At 37.6% G+C, this 17,897-nt stretch overlaps 2 protein-coding genes across 2 annotated transcripts; both read left to right on the top strand.

Moving 5' to 3' along the window:
• Positions 1 to 619: 619 nt before the first annotated feature.
• LOC127803495 (metal transporter Nramp3-like) lies at positions 620 to 5,706 on the top strand. Its single transcript, XM_052339747.1, has 4 exons — positions 620 to 1,352; positions 1,770 to 1,906; positions 2,053 to 2,705; positions 5,075 to 5,706. Exons 1-4 carry the CDS (start codon positions 808 to 810, stop codon positions 5,294 to 5,296), a joined length of 1,557 nt encoding a protein of 518 aa, XP_052195707.1. The 5' UTR covers positions 620 to 807; the 3' UTR covers positions 5,297 to 5,706.
• A 732-nt stretch (positions 5,707 to 6,438) lies between these two features.
• On the top strand, positions 6,439 to 17,688 carry LOC127803494 (aspartic proteinase 36-like). The gene is made up of 12 exons (XM_052339746.1): positions 6,439 to 6,944; positions 7,064 to 7,184; positions 9,367 to 9,794; positions 9,900 to 10,056; positions 13,448 to 13,530; positions 13,672 to 13,768; positions 13,916 to 13,988; positions 15,249 to 15,455; positions 16,217 to 16,341; positions 16,521 to 16,622; positions 16,698 to 16,795; positions 17,155 to 17,688. Exons 1-12 carry the CDS (start codon positions 6,616 to 6,618, stop codon positions 17,324 to 17,326), a joined length of 1,992 nt encoding a protein of 663 aa, XP_052195706.1. The 5' UTR covers positions 6,439 to 6,615; the 3' UTR covers positions 17,327 to 17,688.
• The last annotated feature ends 209 nt before the right edge of the window (positions 17,689 to 17,897 follow it).

Here is a 17,897-nt window from a genome sequence, read left to right as displayed (position 1 = left end):
GAATCTTGTCATGATAATGTTTGCTAGCCAGCCAGCTAGCTATACCATAAGAGGAAAAAGGGCCAAATATTCTGTAATGTTGTGTTCTATTTCTTGCTTGGATTTATTTAATTTGATAGCGATGGACTACCTTTATTTTATTTATGCATCCCTCCACAGTCCATCCCAGACCAAGTTTACCTTCTCATCCAAAACTATATATTTCAATTTTTTATTTCAATTTTTTAATATCTTTGCGCCAAATAGATTTTATTTATCTGCGCTGCCTGCGCGTGAGATTAAGTGGACAATTATTTAATATTTTAATATGCTCTTATCTCCGTTTAGTTGTATATATATATATATTTTATTTCATTGTTTTATTTAAAATATTTATCAAATAATAATTATTTTATTTTTATTTTTATAATACAAGTCAAATAATTGAGTCATGATAAATTAAAATTTACATCAATAAATTAATTGTGAATTCGATAATAAGAACGTCATCGTCTCAAAATTCTCCTAGTTTCGGATCGAGCAAGCAAGAGCAATCTGCCCTTTTGATTTATTTATTTAAACACGGTATTCCACGTGGCAGCAACGTGGTTCCGTAGTTTAGTCGCACCCCAGCCATATCCGACCCGAACCCCAGACCAACCCAATCCACAACGCATCAGAGGAAGGGGAGGGAGCGGCCTGAGCTGGAGGTAGTTTCTTCAACTTTCAAGCTTTTCAAAAAGACTTCAGCCCACTTTCTTCTCTTCATCCACCACGCCAATCAACTCAAATACCCCACGCACCACCTCTCACGGCGGAGCTTCAGCAATGGCCCCTCAAGAACCGCCGGAGCAGCAGCGGTTGCTGCTCAACTGCCCGCCCGATACTGACGAGGAAGAGTCGGCCTACGACAAGACCGAGAAAGTCCACATCGTCGGAGTCGGCGAGGGGGACGACGACGACGGCGACTGGGACAAGACGCCGCCATTCTCATGGAAGAAGATGTGGCTCTTCACCGGCCCCGGCTTCTTGATGAGCATAGCCTTCCTGGATCCCGGGAACCTGGAGGGCGATCTCCAGTCCGGCGCCATCGCGGGGTACTCTCTGCTGTGGCTGCTGCTCTGGGCTACCGCCATGGGCCTCCTCGTCCAGCTCCTCTCCGCCCGGCTCGGCGTTGCCACAGGCCGCCACTTGGCCGAGCTTTGCCGCGAGGAGTACCCCAAGTGGGCCCGGCTGCTGCTCTGGGTGATGGCTGAGCTGGCCCTTATCGGCTCCGATATTCAAGAGGTCATCGGGAGCGCGATCGCCATCAAGATTCTCAGCAACAACGTTATTCCGCTCTGGGCTGGAGTCACCATAACTGCTTGCGATTGGTAAGTTGCTTTTCGCATTCTGTTCAATTTGATTGTCAAATTTGGGATTGGGGGGCTTCAGTTGTTATATTTTCTTGAGAATGAGTGCATTTTTTCAGTAAATTATCTTAAAATTGGAACTTCACCCTCTACTGTTTTTGTTTTACCTTTTTATAAGGGAAATAAATATTACCCAAGCCTCTGTTGAGTTGATAAGCAAATGAAGATATGCCTATTTGCGGGTTTGTCATGTTTCATCCCAGACTGTTTCTACTTTTTCACAATGAATGAACTGGAGTCAAGTTGTGACTTGAAATAATCAATTAATATAAGATTTGGAAATATTATTTCCTGTTAGCTAAATGCCCTTAGCAATCAAACAGGAAGTCGGTTAGTCGGAATGAGTGATTTTGCTAATTTCTGTTTTTTCTATTACAGTTTTGTCTTTTTATTTCTTGAGAACTATGGTGTAAGGAAACTGGAAGCAGTTTTTGCTGTTCTTATTGCAATTATGGCACTGTCATTTGCGTGGATGTTTGGTGAAACAAAACCCAGTGGAGTGGAACTTCTTCTTGGTAAGTTTTTTTTCTTTTCTTTTTTAATTTTTTTTTTTCAAATTTGTAAGAGATCTTTTAATATCAGACTTCTTCTATTTTGTTTTGTCTTGGGGAGAGTGTTAGCCTTCTTTAACTCTAGGCACTGAAATTGGATTTTCTTGCAGGTGTTTTAATCCCAAAACTTAGCTCAAAAACAATACAGCAGGCTGTGGGTGTCGTGGGTTGCATTATCATGCCTCATAATGTATTCTTGCACTCTGCCCTTGTACAATCGCGAGAGATTGATCACCGCAAGATTGGCCGTCTTCGAGAAGCCCTAAAGTATTACTCCATAGAGTCAACAGCTGCTCTTGCAATCTCCTTTGTAATCAATTTATTTGTTACTACTGTGTTTGCAAAGGCATTTTATGGTACTTACGTGGCTAATAGCATTGGACTCGTAAATGCCGGGCAGTATCTTCAAGAGAAATTTGGGGGAGGATTATTTCCCATACTTTATATTTGGGGTGTTGGATTATTAGCTGCTGGACAAAGTAGCACAATTACTGGAACTTACGCAGGGCAGTTTATCATGGGAGGTTTTCTGAACTTGCGTTTGAAAAAATGGCTCAGGGCATTGATAACGAGAAGCTTTGCTATTGTCCCAACCATGATAGTTGCTCTTGCTTTTGATACCTCAGAAGCCCAGTTAGATGTTCTGAATGAATGGCTTAATGTTCTTCAGTCAGTTCAGATCCCTTTTGCACTTATTCCCCTTCTCTTTTTGGTGTCCAAGGAAGAGGTCATGGGTGTTCTCAAAATTGGGACTGTTCTAAAGGTACATCTCTCTCTGGATACATTTCTTCTTCTCTTACTGAAATTGATCAGAGTATTTTATTAACTGAATGATCATATTTACTACACCTTAAATTCATTCAAGGAACTCTAATGAAAGAATCCGCATATGTTGCATCAGCTGATTCCATATAAAATGCTATCTCTTTTTTTTTTTGCTTATAAACTTATGATGGTGATAATAGTATTTATGACATCATTTTGTTATCAACTGTTCAGCTATGCTGTTTTCCTGTTGCCTCTAGACCTTCTTGAACTTGTTTCTTATAAGTAGTGTACTACAAGTAAGAATGTCTATAATAGTCATGATCTATGCTGTGTGGACTAGGATGGATATTGGTTTGGCAATATGCCCCTCATGATCAGAATTAATATTGTCTCCTCTGCCATTATGAAGAAACTAGAGTTAATATTGTCTAATACTTCCCTTTATTTTTCAGTGAAATGATGCGAACGAACAAATGTAGAGTTTATGCCGAAGTTGGAGTCTTTATGAATTATTATGTAGTAAATATTATTGCTTCATGAGCTGCATGTTTAATTGGATATGGCGATATGCTACTGCATTGCCCATGTGCTTTTTCCATTGTCATGTGTCTGATAAAGGTTCTCCACAACTTTAGAATGGTCCATGTGACATGGACTGTGATACTACATTATAGCACGATTCAATTTGAAATTTGCATGAAGATGTTGATAATGAAATAATGTGAAAATCAATCCTAGGAGTATTTTAAAAATTAATCAATTTGAACTATTACGTTATTGTAAATTTGTGAGATTTTATTTTTTTTGCAAGCCCTCTATTGTTAGTGATGCATATCATCTCTAGAACAGATGGTGTGTATCAGTGAGGTTGATCATTATCTGTCTTTCAGTGTTTTCTCTAAAATGGATAACTTAACTACTTGCTGGTAGTTGGGTAAGGATAATTGATCATCTAGGTCCTAGCTCCTAGGATGCTAAAACATGCAAGGATGGATGTATTTGGATGTAGTTATACATGTGTTAGGTGGATTAGGTTAATTTTGTTCTTGGACTCCTAGGATAGTATTTTAATATGGTACTTCTAACTACTTCAGATTTTTCTTTTGTTCTTTCTTCTTTTCTTGTGTGTCTATGTAGTCTGGCCTTCAATTTTTAAGGTAGGGGTGTCCATAGGTTGAGCTGGTTCGAGTCTAATATTAACCTGGACCTGAATAAGTCTTTATTGGGTTCATAAAATTAGACTTCGAACTGACCTAACCACAAAGTAAAACTGAACCAACATAACCCAATAAAGTTCGGCTTGGGTCTATGACTATATTCCTGATGGCGTAACCCAAACCTGAATTTAATTCAATAGGGTCATAAAATTGTACCCAGAACTGAACTGAAATGATAAAAATTGAACTAAATTGAACCAATGGCATTTGTTTGTTTCTCAGGTCTACTCAGAAATCGGACCCATTCACACCCCTGCCTTGGCATTGCCTAATATAAATCTTCTCCTCAGTGTTCTTTGCCAACACTTGAGTGTTTTCCATTATAAATGCTTAAATGTGAACAAGGTGACCATCTCTATTACCCAAATCATAGTTGAATACCTTACTCTCTGTGCTTTAACAACGACTTGGTAATGCAACTATGTGGTTTATCAATGACTTGTACTTCCACAAAGGTGAAAACATGCTTAGTAACTGTTATCAGGGTCTCCCCTTTTGTTATTTATGCTGCTGGAGAAGTGCCCCTTTGTGCTCCTCTTAGAACTTGAACTTGTCTATGGAAAATCACACAAAAGCTTGAGTGTTTTTATTTTTATTTTTAGAACACACAAAAGCTTTAGTTAGGCAGTTGATAATTGGGTTTTTTGTTTCTATTAATATGCAAATGTCTTCTCCATGCAAATCTTGGTATGAGATTCAGTGTTATGCTAGGGTTTAGGCTATATTTTCTGCCCTTAGTGATGTTCTAGTTGAGGCATAAATCCTAGGTGAATTACTGTTAATCAACTTAATTGTGTGTTTTGAAACATGTGTGTCCAAACTGGGAGAGTTTATGATTAAATTAATGCTTGTATATTCATTTGTTTCTTCAGCTGCCATTGCTATCTAGGGGATTTTGAACTTTTCTGATTTGCTACTTCTTGTCCATTCTATGCATTTATATCATAGCTTACCTAAAGCAGAAGAGCAGAGCACAGTTCTTTTATTTGCTTTGTTCTGTTCTTATCTGCTCTGCCTATCAATTTTGGTTGTTGAATTCTAATAGAGTTCTGAAATGGAAATTAGTGATTTTTTCCCACTAATTGGAAATTCGGGAATTTATGAATTCACATTCTGACCTTTTTTTTCCCCCCTGTCCTGTTTGTAGATGGTTTCATGGCTTGTGGCTGGATTGGTGATAGTGATCAATGGGTATCTTTTAGTGGAATTTTTCTCTTCTGAAGTGAACGGATGGTTGTTTGGTGCGGTGGTATCTGGTTTTACAGTTGCATATGGTGCGTTTATTATTTATCTCATAATACATGGCGTTAATCTTCCGAATTGGCTTGCCTTTGCGCGTACAAAGAGGGCCATAAACATAGGGAATTGATGAATCTCTTCCAGTAGCAACGTCTGAATGTGAATTGTAGAACCATGCTGCTTCACAGAGTGAGCTGGTAACCTGACATTGCATGACTAATCATTAGTTTGGGGCAAATCAATTCTTCTGAGAACTATACACATCTCTAGGGATTAGATGTGTGCCTGTGAAGTCAGAAGCAGCAAGTTATTGTAGATCCAGTGTGTCGTACGAAAGGACCATTTGCATGTCCTCTTTGAGCCTGATCGTTACCGGCCTTTCTAAATGGAAGACAAAAATACTAGATTAGGATGCTAAGTGGCCATACTTATCTTGCCCTGTGAAAGATGCAAAGACAGTGATGCTGTATTGTAATGCGATGACATTTTATGGTTTAGAACTTGGCAATGTTAAACATTTCCTCGGTATTATGCTTTGAACTTTTCTAAAGTATACAAAACGAAATTCATCAACAAAGTCATAAGCTCCTTGTACAACTGAACCATTCATGTGAAAGTGGAACTTTGTATTCCAGGGCTAAGTGCAACTGAACCAGACCGTTTGGTGCCGTTTTCACACTTTATCACTTACTTATTGAAGCCATGGCCGTTTTATTGGCAAGGTCTGGCACAGCCGCACAGGTGCTGGTCATCTTTTGTCTTTTGAGACCCTGAGACTAAGCAGCAAGCAAGCAAGCCCCAAGGCCATGTTGCTGTTTTTGTTCAGTTGAGAGAACCCCACCCTCATCCTGAAGATGTGAAAGTGGCAATGGTAGCTTTGGTGTCATACCTTTTGTCACCCTAATTTATTTACATTCGGTCAAAAATTCGAATAGAATGGGAGGATTGTGTTAGTAACTTATAGTTAGTATAAAAAAGATGAAAATCAAAGTTTAAAAGAAGGATGAAAATAAAAATAATTGATAAATTAAAATTCTTATAATCAACTTATATTAGGCTTTGATATGCTATTATTATTATAATAATAAAAAAGTTCAAATATTTTTTTATACCTTGAGTTTACAACAAACAACAAAAATTATTACAACAAATGAACATCGAAGGAACCGCCAACAGAAAACGAGCCAAAGGAAGGGCTCCTTTTGTAACTTTCTTTTGGAAAAATTTGATTTTGAGACAATTATAATTTTAGATTTTAGTTAATCGATTTATTTCTGAAGACAAAAGGGCGGGTGACTGACTTTGGAGAGGAATCGACAGGTAGGCGGGTGTTTGGGAAGGTTGCAAAGTCTATTCGATTGGGTCCGCTGACTTCTCCTTCGTCCAAATCGAGATGTCCTTAGATTAGATCGCCCCGACTCATCCCTCACTTCCGAATTCTCATCCAAGATGGCACCGGATCGATCTCGGTTCCCCGGCGCCACCACCGCCTCCGCCGTCCTGATCCTATTTCTCACAACGGCACTCTATCGCTCCGATGCGGTTTCCTCCTCCTCCCTCCCCGAGCCTGCCGGCCAAGCTAGGGCCATTGTCCTCCAACCCGCCATCGGTGGCCGCAACCGCCACACTATGTTCCTCCCCCTCTCTCTCTCATCTCCAACCTCTTCAAGGAACTCCTCCGCAGGCGGCCGAAGAAATTCGCTTCGCCGGCTTGGGGAATCGAAGTCTGAGCACCCCAACGCCCGCATGCACCTGCACGACGATCTACTTCTCAACGGGTAAATCTTCCATTGCTGTTCACGTCTCTTTCGATCTATTTTTTGTGTGAAATCTCTGGCTGGCTATGGGTGTATGTATTGGATGGAATTGAAATCATGCGAATGAATGGATGCTGCAGTTACTACACTACCAGGCTTTGGATCGGAACTCCTCCACAGATATTCGCTCTTATCGTTGATACGGGGAGTACTGTCACATATGTTCCATGCTCTACATGTGAACAGTGTGGTAGGCACCAGGTGATTTTCTTATCTCCCTCGTTTAATCACTAGGCTTACGGAGACAGTACCCCTGTTTTAGGTATTACCAACATTGAACCATTAAATGGCGGATCCGTTTAGAATTTTTTCGCAATATAAGTTTTTGTGTGTAAACGGACCAGTTTTTTATCCGTTTTAATGAAGGTACTTAAATATAATTAATGAGTATCTCTTATTTGCACTAACTGCAAGGGATGGAAAGCAACCATTGTGTCGATCATTTGAAAGAATGATGTATTCTCAATTTCGTTTCCGACCATGGTTTTGAAGGAAAATTTCCTAGGCATATTTGGTTTTACAAATATTTTGATAATCAAATTTTCAGAACAACCACATTGATTTCATGTTATGTGTAATAGTCAGTTTTAAGGATACCTATAACAGATTCCACGTGTGCAAAATCCTTCAAAATTTCCTATGTAATGTTCCCTCTTTGAGCCTTCAAAACAACAATTTTTTTTTTTCTTCTAGACTTTCTACGAGTATACTTAACTTGAAAATATTCTTGCTTGAAGTTACAAACCAAAATCTCCTTAAAAGTTGAAAGATGTTAAAGCCAAAAAGAAAAGAAAAAACTTGGCATTTAATCTTTCATCAAGTCAGAAGGTATAAAACTTCCCTTTAAAAGCTAAAAGATGTTAGAGGTTTTGAAAAGCCAAAATACACTTGGCTTTATTTCTTCATAAATTCTGGAAGGTATAAAGGCTTTTCTTTAATGCCCATAAAGTGTAGTCATCACTAGTAAGTTCAAAGGTTAGGAAAGTGAAGTATTGGGCCTTTTGGGATTTCTTGTCATTTGTAAATTGCTCTCCAATAATTTCTCATCATATTGTAATTATGCTTGTCAACAAATTACAATTTAGGTCAAAGGATAGAGATTTATTGTGAGCCCCCTTAAATTATAGTTTCTTATCAATCTTCATTCTTTCTAACATAGTTGTCCAAGGTGTACCTAGGTGCAAGGCGCAGCTCTGTGCACTTCATCACCACCGAGGCACAGCGCCATGCTTGGGGCGCTGCTTAGTGCACAAGGCATGCACGTCATGCAAGGCGCATTCCTTGTATATATAAGTGCATTAAAACCCTATTTCTTGTCCATTTGTCATCTTCGATCTTATTTCTTGTCCATTTGTCATCTTCGATCTTATTTCTTGTTAATTTGGTTGCATATTCTTGTGTATCATTGAGAGGTGAACATAGTGGTGTAAGTTGAAGGTCTGCCAAATCTCTCGCTTGTCATTGGGATCATTTGGCAGTGATGTTCTCCCGCTAGAGAACTACTCATGTTTGTTTTCTGCTTCATTTTTTTTTTCTTTCTTCTAATTTCTTTTGCAATTTAGAAGAAACTAATTATTTTCTGTAATTGTTTTTCGCTGTGTGTTCAACTCTGTTTTTTTTTTCTTTCTTCTAATTTCTTGCTAAGAAACAAATATTTTCATTGTGTGCTCTACTATTTCTCTCTCTAATTTCTTTTGCAATTTAAAAAAAACTAATTGTTTTCTGTAACTGTTTTTGTTTGTGTTCTACTGTAATTTTTTTAATTTCTTCTAATTGCAAAATAAATTAGAAGAAACTAATTGTTTTGCAGTTAGAAGAAACTAATTGTTTTCTGTAATTGTTTTGCTATGATTTTTTTTTCCTCTAATCTCTTTTGCAGTTAAAAGAAACTAATTTTTTTTTTTCTGCAATAACATTAGTTGTTATTATAGGTTTGTTTATTTGTCATTTATGATTTTATGAGTTTGCATCTACCTCCTTATAGGTACATATTGAAAACAATAATGTATAAGTATTTTGTAATCATTTTGAATAAATCTGTGCCGCGGGTATGCATCCCCTTGCGCCTAGGCCCCAATCACTAATTTGGGCCTCATTTAAGAAACAATAATGTAGCCTTTTTTTTTGGGGGGGGGGGGGGGGGAGGTGTACCTTGTGACATCATTTTCTTTCATTTAAGAATGTTTATTTTACACCAAATATTTTACATGCTAGCTTTAAGTTTAACTAGTTATTTAGTTTTTCAATTGGGGTTAAGCTAGGACAATTATTTCTATACTTTTATGCATTTGATTGGGTCATGATTCAGAAATGTTTCATGTATGCACACATCATCTGTAGATTTTTCTTTTTCTTGTTGCTTACTCATCTTTACATCCACCAGGATCCAAAGTTCCAACCAGAATTGTCCACAACTTACCAGCCTGTTAAGTGCAACACGGATTGCACCTGTGACAATAACAGGGAGCAATGTGTTTATGAGAGACAATATGCTGAAATGAGTTCAAGCAGTGGTGTGCTTGGTGAGGACATTATATCCTTTGGTAATGAAAGTGAACTTGCGCCCCAGCGTGCTGTTTTTGGTTGTGAAAATTTGGAAACTGGTGATCTTTACAGTCAACATGCTGATGGCATTATGGGTTTGGGCCGTGGTGATCTAAGTATTGTGGATCAGCTTGTTGATAGAGGTGTAATTAGTGATTCTTTTTCCTTGTGTTATGGTGGGATGGATATTGGTGGCGGTGCAATGGTTCTGGGTGATATTCCCTACCCTTCTGGCATGGTTTTCGCGAAGTCAGATCCTGTACGAAGGTATGATTCATGAAATTCGTCTTATAGGTACAAATGTAATTATTCTTTTCGGCAAATACACTTGATACATCTCACACATTTACTCTAGTCTTGGGATGGCAACAGTCCATATTACAATATTGCGCTGAAGGAGTTGCATGTTGCTGGGAAGAAGTTACCTTTAAACCCAAGGGTTTTTGATGGAAAACACGGTACTGTTCTGGATAGTGGTACAACTTATGCTTACCTTCCAGAAGCAGCATTTCTGGCATTTAAGGATGCTGTAAGATTCATTTTTCTTATGACCTCTTCTAATATTGTTATATTTATTTTTTAAAATTTAGTATTTAGCAAATACTTCTATTTCTGTTTAAACTCTTGATGGGACTCTGAAACATATTCCTTTTTCATTTTTTTGGGGAAGTAATCATACATATACTTTCACAGAAAGGACAGACCTTGATAGAGGAAGAAATTTGGGGATACATCAGTTGGATAAATTGATTTTTTTTTTCTCTCTCATTTCCTCCCTGACATCTCCCTATTTGATATACCAACTCCCTCAAATTTGCAGGGTATTTTAGAAGTACTCACTTGAGAACAGGACTTAATGTCCTCTTGGATTCTGATCTTCTTTGTTCACTCTCTCTCTCTGTGTGTGTGTGTGTGTGTGTTACAGCAAAAGATCCCCTTTCTTATTGATTTGTAACAAAATGAAGTGAATTATATTCTCTTAAGGTGGAAATGCAAATTATTGAGCTTCATTGACTTTTAATGATGAAAAAGGGAAAGAGTTTAATGAAATAAAGGGACCAAAGGGGCACATCTTGTTGATAACCTTTTAGATTTTAGAGGAAAGACAACTGATTATTATTTGAATAGTTAAATCAATTACTACATTAGTCTCTATTATTCCCTTGGATTCCTTCAAACTTTCTTTTGAGCACCATAACTTTAAGGAAATTGGAAATGGAAGTTTTTTATATGATTGTAAATTCCCTTAAAAGTTAAAAGGAGAATTTTATAATGGTTATAAGATCAGCTTTGTTGCATAACGTAGCATGTCAGGAAATAAAACATAAACATGCAAAAGATAAGCGTAATGGAAATGTGGATATTTCAATGGATGTATGGCCATACAAGAAAGGGTAAAATTAAAAATGAGGTTACTTATAATATGGTTAATGTGACTCCTATTGAAGATAAGATGCATGATACATGATTAAGATGGTTTGGAGACATGAGTAGATGATCGATAGAGGCCCTTGTGAGGATAGTTGATGGAATCAAAGAAGTTTTTGGCAAAAGAGGTAGAGAAAGACTAAGAAAAACTTGGTCGTGACCTCTTAAGTATGATATGAGTTACAAAGCCTTACAGAAAATGTAAAGATACAGATGATTGGCAAGTTAGAATTTATGTAACTGGCCCCATCTAGTGAGATTAATGCTTGATATGTTGTTGTTATATGGGTAATGAAAATTCTTAAATGTGTTTACATAGGGTAGAGGAGACCCATGCATATAAACCAAAGAGGTAGATGAAGACTAGATTGCAAGGGTTGATAAACTTAATACATGAACAATGGGTAATGAAAATTCTTGAACAAGGAGACAGGTTATATTGCATTACAAGGCATTTCATGGGAATTAAGTTTATCTAATACAAATAATTTCTGAATGAACTAAAGCCAATCCCACAGGGAAACATGCTGGCATACTCACTTGTGTTTGCATATCTATTTTTCATGTATTATGTGTTATTTCTAATTCATTTTACATGGATCTGGATGTGGGCATTTGTCTAAGTTTTGGACCCTTCTAAACTATTACTATTAGGATATGTATCTAGATATTGTGTAGGGATACATGGACATGTAATGTATTTTTTAATATTAATTTATGTGGGCAAAAAAAATTTCTATTATCAAAAGGGAGTTTCTTCTTTAAATATTGTTAAAATTAGAGAATTCTAATTTAAGTAAAGGTGTTGAGTGCATTTCATATCCTCACTCATATAATGTTTGCTAGGCACACTTGCACGAGGGGAATAGAAAAGCCCATGTAACACTAGTTAAAAACATTGTTCTTTGCTTAATCATGCATGCAGGCATCTAATATATTCATGTGTTGATTATGGATATGCAGTTGGTATTGCTACATGGCTGGCTAAGTTTATTGCATCACAATTTCAACACTTCTCATGCAGGTGCTTTAGTAATCCCATATTTCAATCTTTAGTAACCTAGAGGTCAAGCCAATTGAGCAGTTATGGAAAATTTCTCAACAGGCACAATGTTTTTAATTGCCAAGATGTGTGCAGCCTCCCTTGTCTTAGTTGTCACACCCTCAGGTTGAGGGCTGGGCAATCTGGAGATTCAGGTGAAATCTCAAGAAAGAGGATAGGAGTTGAGGAAGAAACAGATAGAATGAGAGAGGGAGAAAGAGAGGGAAAATTAGAGAGAGGGATCCGAGAGGAAAGAGAGTGAGAGAGTTGCAGCCGCCTTAAAGGCTACTCCTTTCAGTTTAGGTAGCTAACTGTCAGCTTAAGGAGTTGTAGTCAGCTTAAGGAGTTGTACTGTTCTAACCACTTAACCACTTGCTGTTACAGTTGGTTACATGAGTTCACCCCAATCATTAATCTACCCCTGGGTCGTAACATTAGTCAAGTGAGCCTCCACCTAAGCGATCTGATTCATGACCTTGGTTAAGCAAACCTCCACCCGAACCATCATTCTTACTCATTACTGGGGATCTTTATTGTTTACTTCGTTTTTCTTGTATCTTAACACTATAATGCCAGGCTAAGTTGGGTGTAGGACCAGACTTTCTCAGTGTTTGTTCAGTTGGGACATTTGAGAAATTGTGCTAGTTAATGTTAGTTGGGGGTTTGACGAAGTGTCTGTTCAACAAAGTCTCCGTTTGATGAGGTGTCCAACCCATCTTATTCACGAGACTTGTGCGTTAGATCAGATATTCAGTCCTATGAGAAGGATCAGTGATGGTTTGCTGCATCACTTCATACTTGTGGAACAGGCCCAGTACCTTTTCAACCAGAGGCATTTGGAACTTTCAGCTCGTCTATCATCTGAACTTGTTCCAGAAAAGGACTGTCAAAATGGAGCAATGCTAGGCCCTTGCCCTATATGATGGTTTAGCCTTCATGATCTAGCTCTGGTTAAAAACTGAAAATAATGAAGCTGAACTCTATTTGTTCACCTGCAAGACGACCATCCTCCCCTGTTGTGTTGAAATTATAGGCCATTATCTCTGGGATCTCCTTTATTGCCGTCCCCTAGAAACACCTCAGTTCTCACTCAACCCATTTCAGGATTCTACTTAGTCTTATCTACCATACTACACAGAAGGCTTTGCCAGGCAACATAATCACTTCTAATTGGACAAACAGATATGCATTTAATATATTTTTGCCGCCTTTTTTTTTTTTTTCTCTTTTTTATTAAACAACTTTTATTGCCTTTAAATAGTTTGCATTTGATCTACAAGTCGGTGTTGCTTCCTGGTTTTTGTATTAGGATGTAACAAACCTTGAAAAATAGCAACATGCTTGGTCTAAACCTTCCTTTGTTCCTCATGGCGTACATTTTCCGAGATTTAGTTATACTTGAGATTTCAATATTTCCTTTACTGTAATTTTTTTGTTGTGTTCCGTGCAGATTATGAAAGAACTCCATTCATTGAAAAAGATTCCTGGTCCTGATCCAAATTATAATGACATTTGCTTCTCTGGTGCTGGGAGGTTGTCTCCATGCTACAGCTTTGATTACTTATCCTTGTGTTATGACCAATGCTTAATTTTTCATGTTTTACTAATAAAAAATATTTCATTGTCAGGTCTACCTATAGAAAAAAAAGAGGTTAATCTTCATGTTTTGTTCAGTGATATCTTGCAGATGTCAAAAACATTTCCAGTTGTTGACATGGTATTTGACAGTGGACAGAAGCTGTCACTATCTCCTGAAAACTACTTGTTTCGGGTTAGCATCTCTTCTTTATATTCTCTTTTTTATTTTCCCCTTCAGATTGACATGTTTGGGGGCTTCTATCATCCTTGCAAATATTTATTTGTATACTGTGGCTAATTGTTTGTTTTTTGCTTTATCTCATTTCATGTCTTTATAAAGCATTCAAAGGTGCATGGTGCATACTGCTTGGGGATTTTCAAGAATGGAAATGATCCAACCACCTTGCTAGGAGGTATCATATACTAAGGATGGAAATATTTATTTGCATCAGTATATATGTATTCTTTGTTCATCTCTGTTGGATGGGTTGGGCATATTTGAGTTGAGAGGTAGGGCTTGAGGTACAAGTAGACAAATAAGATAAAAGCAAAGAATTCAAATAAACAAAGTACTTTTAATGTGATTCATCCCTGATGGGGTAAGTTTGCCCGGAGAAAGTTAACAGACGTTATCTTTAATGGACATTATGATGTGATACACAAGTATTTTTTTTCCCCTAAAAACTCTATGAAAATGTAACCAAAACTATGTAATTCTTCTTTTTTGGTAAATAAAAATACATAACAAAAAAGGAAAGAATTGTATTCAGGGACAAGAGAAGCCAGCCTGGAAAAACCAAGCGGGAAGCTCTAAATATCCCAGGAGATACTGTAAAAACCAAGCAGGAAGCTTTAAATATCCCAGGAGCTAATACTTTGGAAATTGGTATAAAAATGACTCAGAAAGCAGAATTCTAACAGAGTAGCACCAAGTTAGATTTCTGGAGAACCCTTTAGAAAATATTATCCCCTTTATAGAGAGTACCCCTTTTTTTTTGTTATTTTCCAAATCACCAATTCCAATTGTTATAGTTAAAATAACTTCATTAGCCAAGCCAGGCTGAGCTGATTGTTGATAGCGTGAAAACATAATACACGTGTCAGTTGATAAAAAGTGAAAAAGTAAGCAGAAATAATGCAAAGTGAACATATCACATTCAGCCACTAGGATTAATAAGGTTGACCTAAAATGGATGGTGGATGCAAATGATCAAGAAACTTCAGTAAGAAGAAGAATAAATCTCCAACTTATTTCTAAGTACACCAGATGGATCCTGCCAAAAAGGTTGTAGAAAATACAAATCTGTAATCTTTTATAGCAAAATGATAATAATACCCAGAATGAAACTTCAACAAGTAATTTCTTGAGCCTCTGTGGGCTTTATCCACTGAACCCGCCCTGTTTGTGTGATGTCATCCCCAGTGACACCACTTTCTGGGTTCCCCCAGTTACCATGGCTACATCAGAAGCATAACTCTAATTCCTTTACAAGAGTTTAAAGGTAAATCCTCACTGGGCAATAGAATTTTCTTCTCTTAATCCCCCAAGCAAAACTGTAGAATCAGGAAAGGAAACAAAAAATCATTATATTATTATGATAATGTGGCTAACATCTCTTTTTTCCTTTTATATCTGATCTATGGTTTTGTTTACTGGATACATTTTTTTACAGGAATTGTTGTCCGCAACACTCTTGTGACATATGACCGTGAGCATGAAAAAATTGGTTTCTGGAAAACTAATTGTTCTGAATTATGGGAAAGACTTCACATAGTTAGTGCTCCTCCACCTGTACATTCAACTTCTAACAGAACAAACTCGACTGAAGAACTGTCACCTGCAGTGGCCCCTACTTCACCTGATCACCATATTTTTCCAGGTGCAATAAGAAGTGCAAGTTTTTCCATGGCTAGTCCACTTTATAAGTAAATTTGGGAGGTTTTGTTCACCTGAATTGTTCAGATTTGGTGGTGGTGGGAAGAATATATTTCAGTATAAATTTATTTTACCCTAGCAAAACTGGACAACTTATTTCTATTCTGTGCTTCCCATTAGTTGACAACTTTTGCACTATTAACTAGACACATATTTCTGGCAGGTTCTAATTAGATTCACATCTTAATTTTACACTTTTTGTACCCAAGGCCTTGCCCCCTTGATTATTCACATTCATCCTCCCCCCCCCCCCCCCCCCTTCTCTCTCTCTCTCTCTCACACACACACACACACACACACACACACAATGTGATTTTTTGATGTTGTGCATGTTATGTGCTGTTTCTTCTTATTATTCTGTTTTTTTATACTTTTTTTCCCAGTGGAATTGGAGTTCTTGCCTAAGATACCTCCCCAACACAATACTGTTTAACTCACTCACCTTGTCATGTCTCTCATGACAACCCAGGGTGTCTCATATGTTGTCAAACTTCTATTAAGATCATGTCCAAACCGGTAGTCATGTGCTCTCATGTGGCTTATTTGACTTCCTCATAACATTGACCTTTTGGACTATTTAATTTCCATCCTATTTTTTGTTAGTTCTATTTCAACTGAGGTCAAACTGGCTCTTGCATTTTGAACTATATCATGCAGGCAGTTCTTGCATCTGATATGGTTTTCATGCTACCTTTTGATGTGCAGGGGAATTTCAAGTTGGACTCATAACATTTTACATGTTGTTGAGTGTCAAATACACAGATTTAAAGCCTCACATGAAGGAGCTTGCTCATCTTATTGCCCAGGAATTAGATGTTAATAGTTCTCAGGTAGCTTTAGTTTGAAATATATCGTATCCATTTCAATAGCAGATTATTGATTGCAGCATTTGGTCTGGAATTTCTCCAATTTATTGCCTTTTTGGTGTCCATTTTATCAATATAAAGTAATGTCTTGTAAATAATTTCCATCTAACTTGGGTGCTTTTCTCTTGGGTTAATTGTTTCAGGTCCATTTACTGAATTTCACTGCTAAAGGAAATGATTCTCTAACAAGATGGTCTGTCCTTCCTACAGGATCTGCTGACTACTTCTCTAATACCACTGCAATGGTGAGTTTGCGTATCAGAATTTGTACAGATTTTTCTGTTGAGAAAAATCAATTGCTAAACTACACTAATTGGCAGAGTATTATTGAGCGGTTAGCTGAACATCGTGTCCAGCTTCCTGAAAACTATGGGAGCTATCAATTGGTTGAATGGAATGTTGAGCCTCCTCCAATACAGTAAGCTACTGTTTGCCTGCTGCAGTTCTCTTTGCATCTCCCCCTCCCAATTCATTTGTTAAGATCTCTCTCACTCTCTCTCGCTCTTGGTTGCATTGATGCGGCAAGAAGAGGGGGGGGGGGGGGGGGGGGGGGGGGTTCTTGTTCAAAAAACTTGATTTTCTTGAATTCATGCAAAAAACTTGATTTTCTTTCCATTTTCTATTGAGTCCATCTAGTTGCTATCATACTGCTGTGGTCACAGTTGCGTTATTTGACTTACCTGTTTAAATACTAGACCCTTCTTGTAGTATAGATCTATGATTTCACGTATGTCTTTAGAAACTTTTCACGCTAACTATTTCCTATAAATGATCCAGGTCCTGGTGGCAGCAACATTACACGGTTGTGGTTGTAGCAATTGTTCTCGCACTAATTGTTGGATTATTGGTTTCTGGGGCATGGATTTTTTGGAGACACAGGCAGCCAACACTTAATTCATACAAGCCCGTCGATGCTGCTGTCCCTGAGCAAGAACTCCAACCGCTATGAACTCTATTTGTCTTGTCCATATGGTTTATGACAAAGTTTATGTATAGGATGGTGAGCAATACAGCTAGCAGTCTGAACAGAGTTTGGTGAAGGGACCATACATGCAAACCAACCTTCTAGGCTTTAATGGTGTCTCTCAGTAAAGTGTTATAGAACTGTGAAAGGGGAATTGCCCAAGTAATCAGGTTCTCACATAGAGAAAATTGTATGTGAATAGTATATAAGACATAATTGGTCGACGGTCTGATCTACAGGCCAATTTTTGGGAATGATTTGATGTTTAATACGATGCCACCTTCAGATGATGCCTATTTGTCTAGGAATAAATCACAGGATTGATAGTTTTACTTTGACCGTATAAATTTGCGCTCATCCTAATTTGATTGTGAGGGTTAAAATCAATTTCACTAATTTTTTTTTATGTACTGATAGATAATATTTTGCGTAGTTTTTCGCCGTTACATGTAACATATAGCTATCACCAAGACCATTTCAACGGCCGCTCTTTCTCTCTCGTTCTCCTTTAACATTTTCTCAGTTAACTAGAAGTATAAATATCTATTATTATAAT

Source organism: Diospyros lotus, chromosome 6 (genome assembly GCF_014633365.1).
Source record: "Diospyros lotus cultivar Yz01 chromosome 6, ASM1463336v1, whole genome shotgun sequence".
NCBI lineage: Eukaryota > Viridiplantae > Streptophyta > Magnoliopsida > Ericales > Ebenaceae > Diospyros > Diospyros lotus.
The sequence above is the reverse complement of the archived record's forward strand: the minus strand, read 5'-3'. Positions and strand labels throughout refer to the sequence as shown.

Excerpts from the sequence above, each read along its gene's own strand:
- LOC127803494 (XM_052339746.1), top strand. The coding sequence starts at position 6,616 with ATGGCACCGGATCGATCTCGGTTCCCCGGCGCCACCACCGCCTCCGCC. Across the intron at positions 16,342-16,520 it reads TAGATGTTAATAGTTCTCAG|GTCCATTTACTGAATTTCAC; the intron begins GTAGCTTTAGTT and ends TAATTGTTTCAG. Across the intron at positions 16,623-16,697 it reads TCTCTAATACCACTGCAATG|AGTATTATTGAGCGGTTAGC; the intron begins GTGAGTTTGCGT and ends ACTAATTGGCAG.
- LOC127803495 (XM_052339747.1), top strand. The coding sequence starts at position 808 with ATGGCCCCTCAAGAACCGCCGGAGCAGCAGCGGTTGCTGCTCAACTGC. Across the intron at positions 1,353-1,769 it reads ACCATAACTGCTTGCGATTG|TTTTGTCTTTTTATTTCTTG; the intron begins GTAAGTTGCTTT and ends TTTCTATTACAG. Across the intron at positions 2,706-5,074 it reads AAATTGGGACTGTTCTAAAG|ATGGTTTCATGGCTTGTGGC; the intron begins GTACATCTCTCT and ends TCCTGTTTGTAG.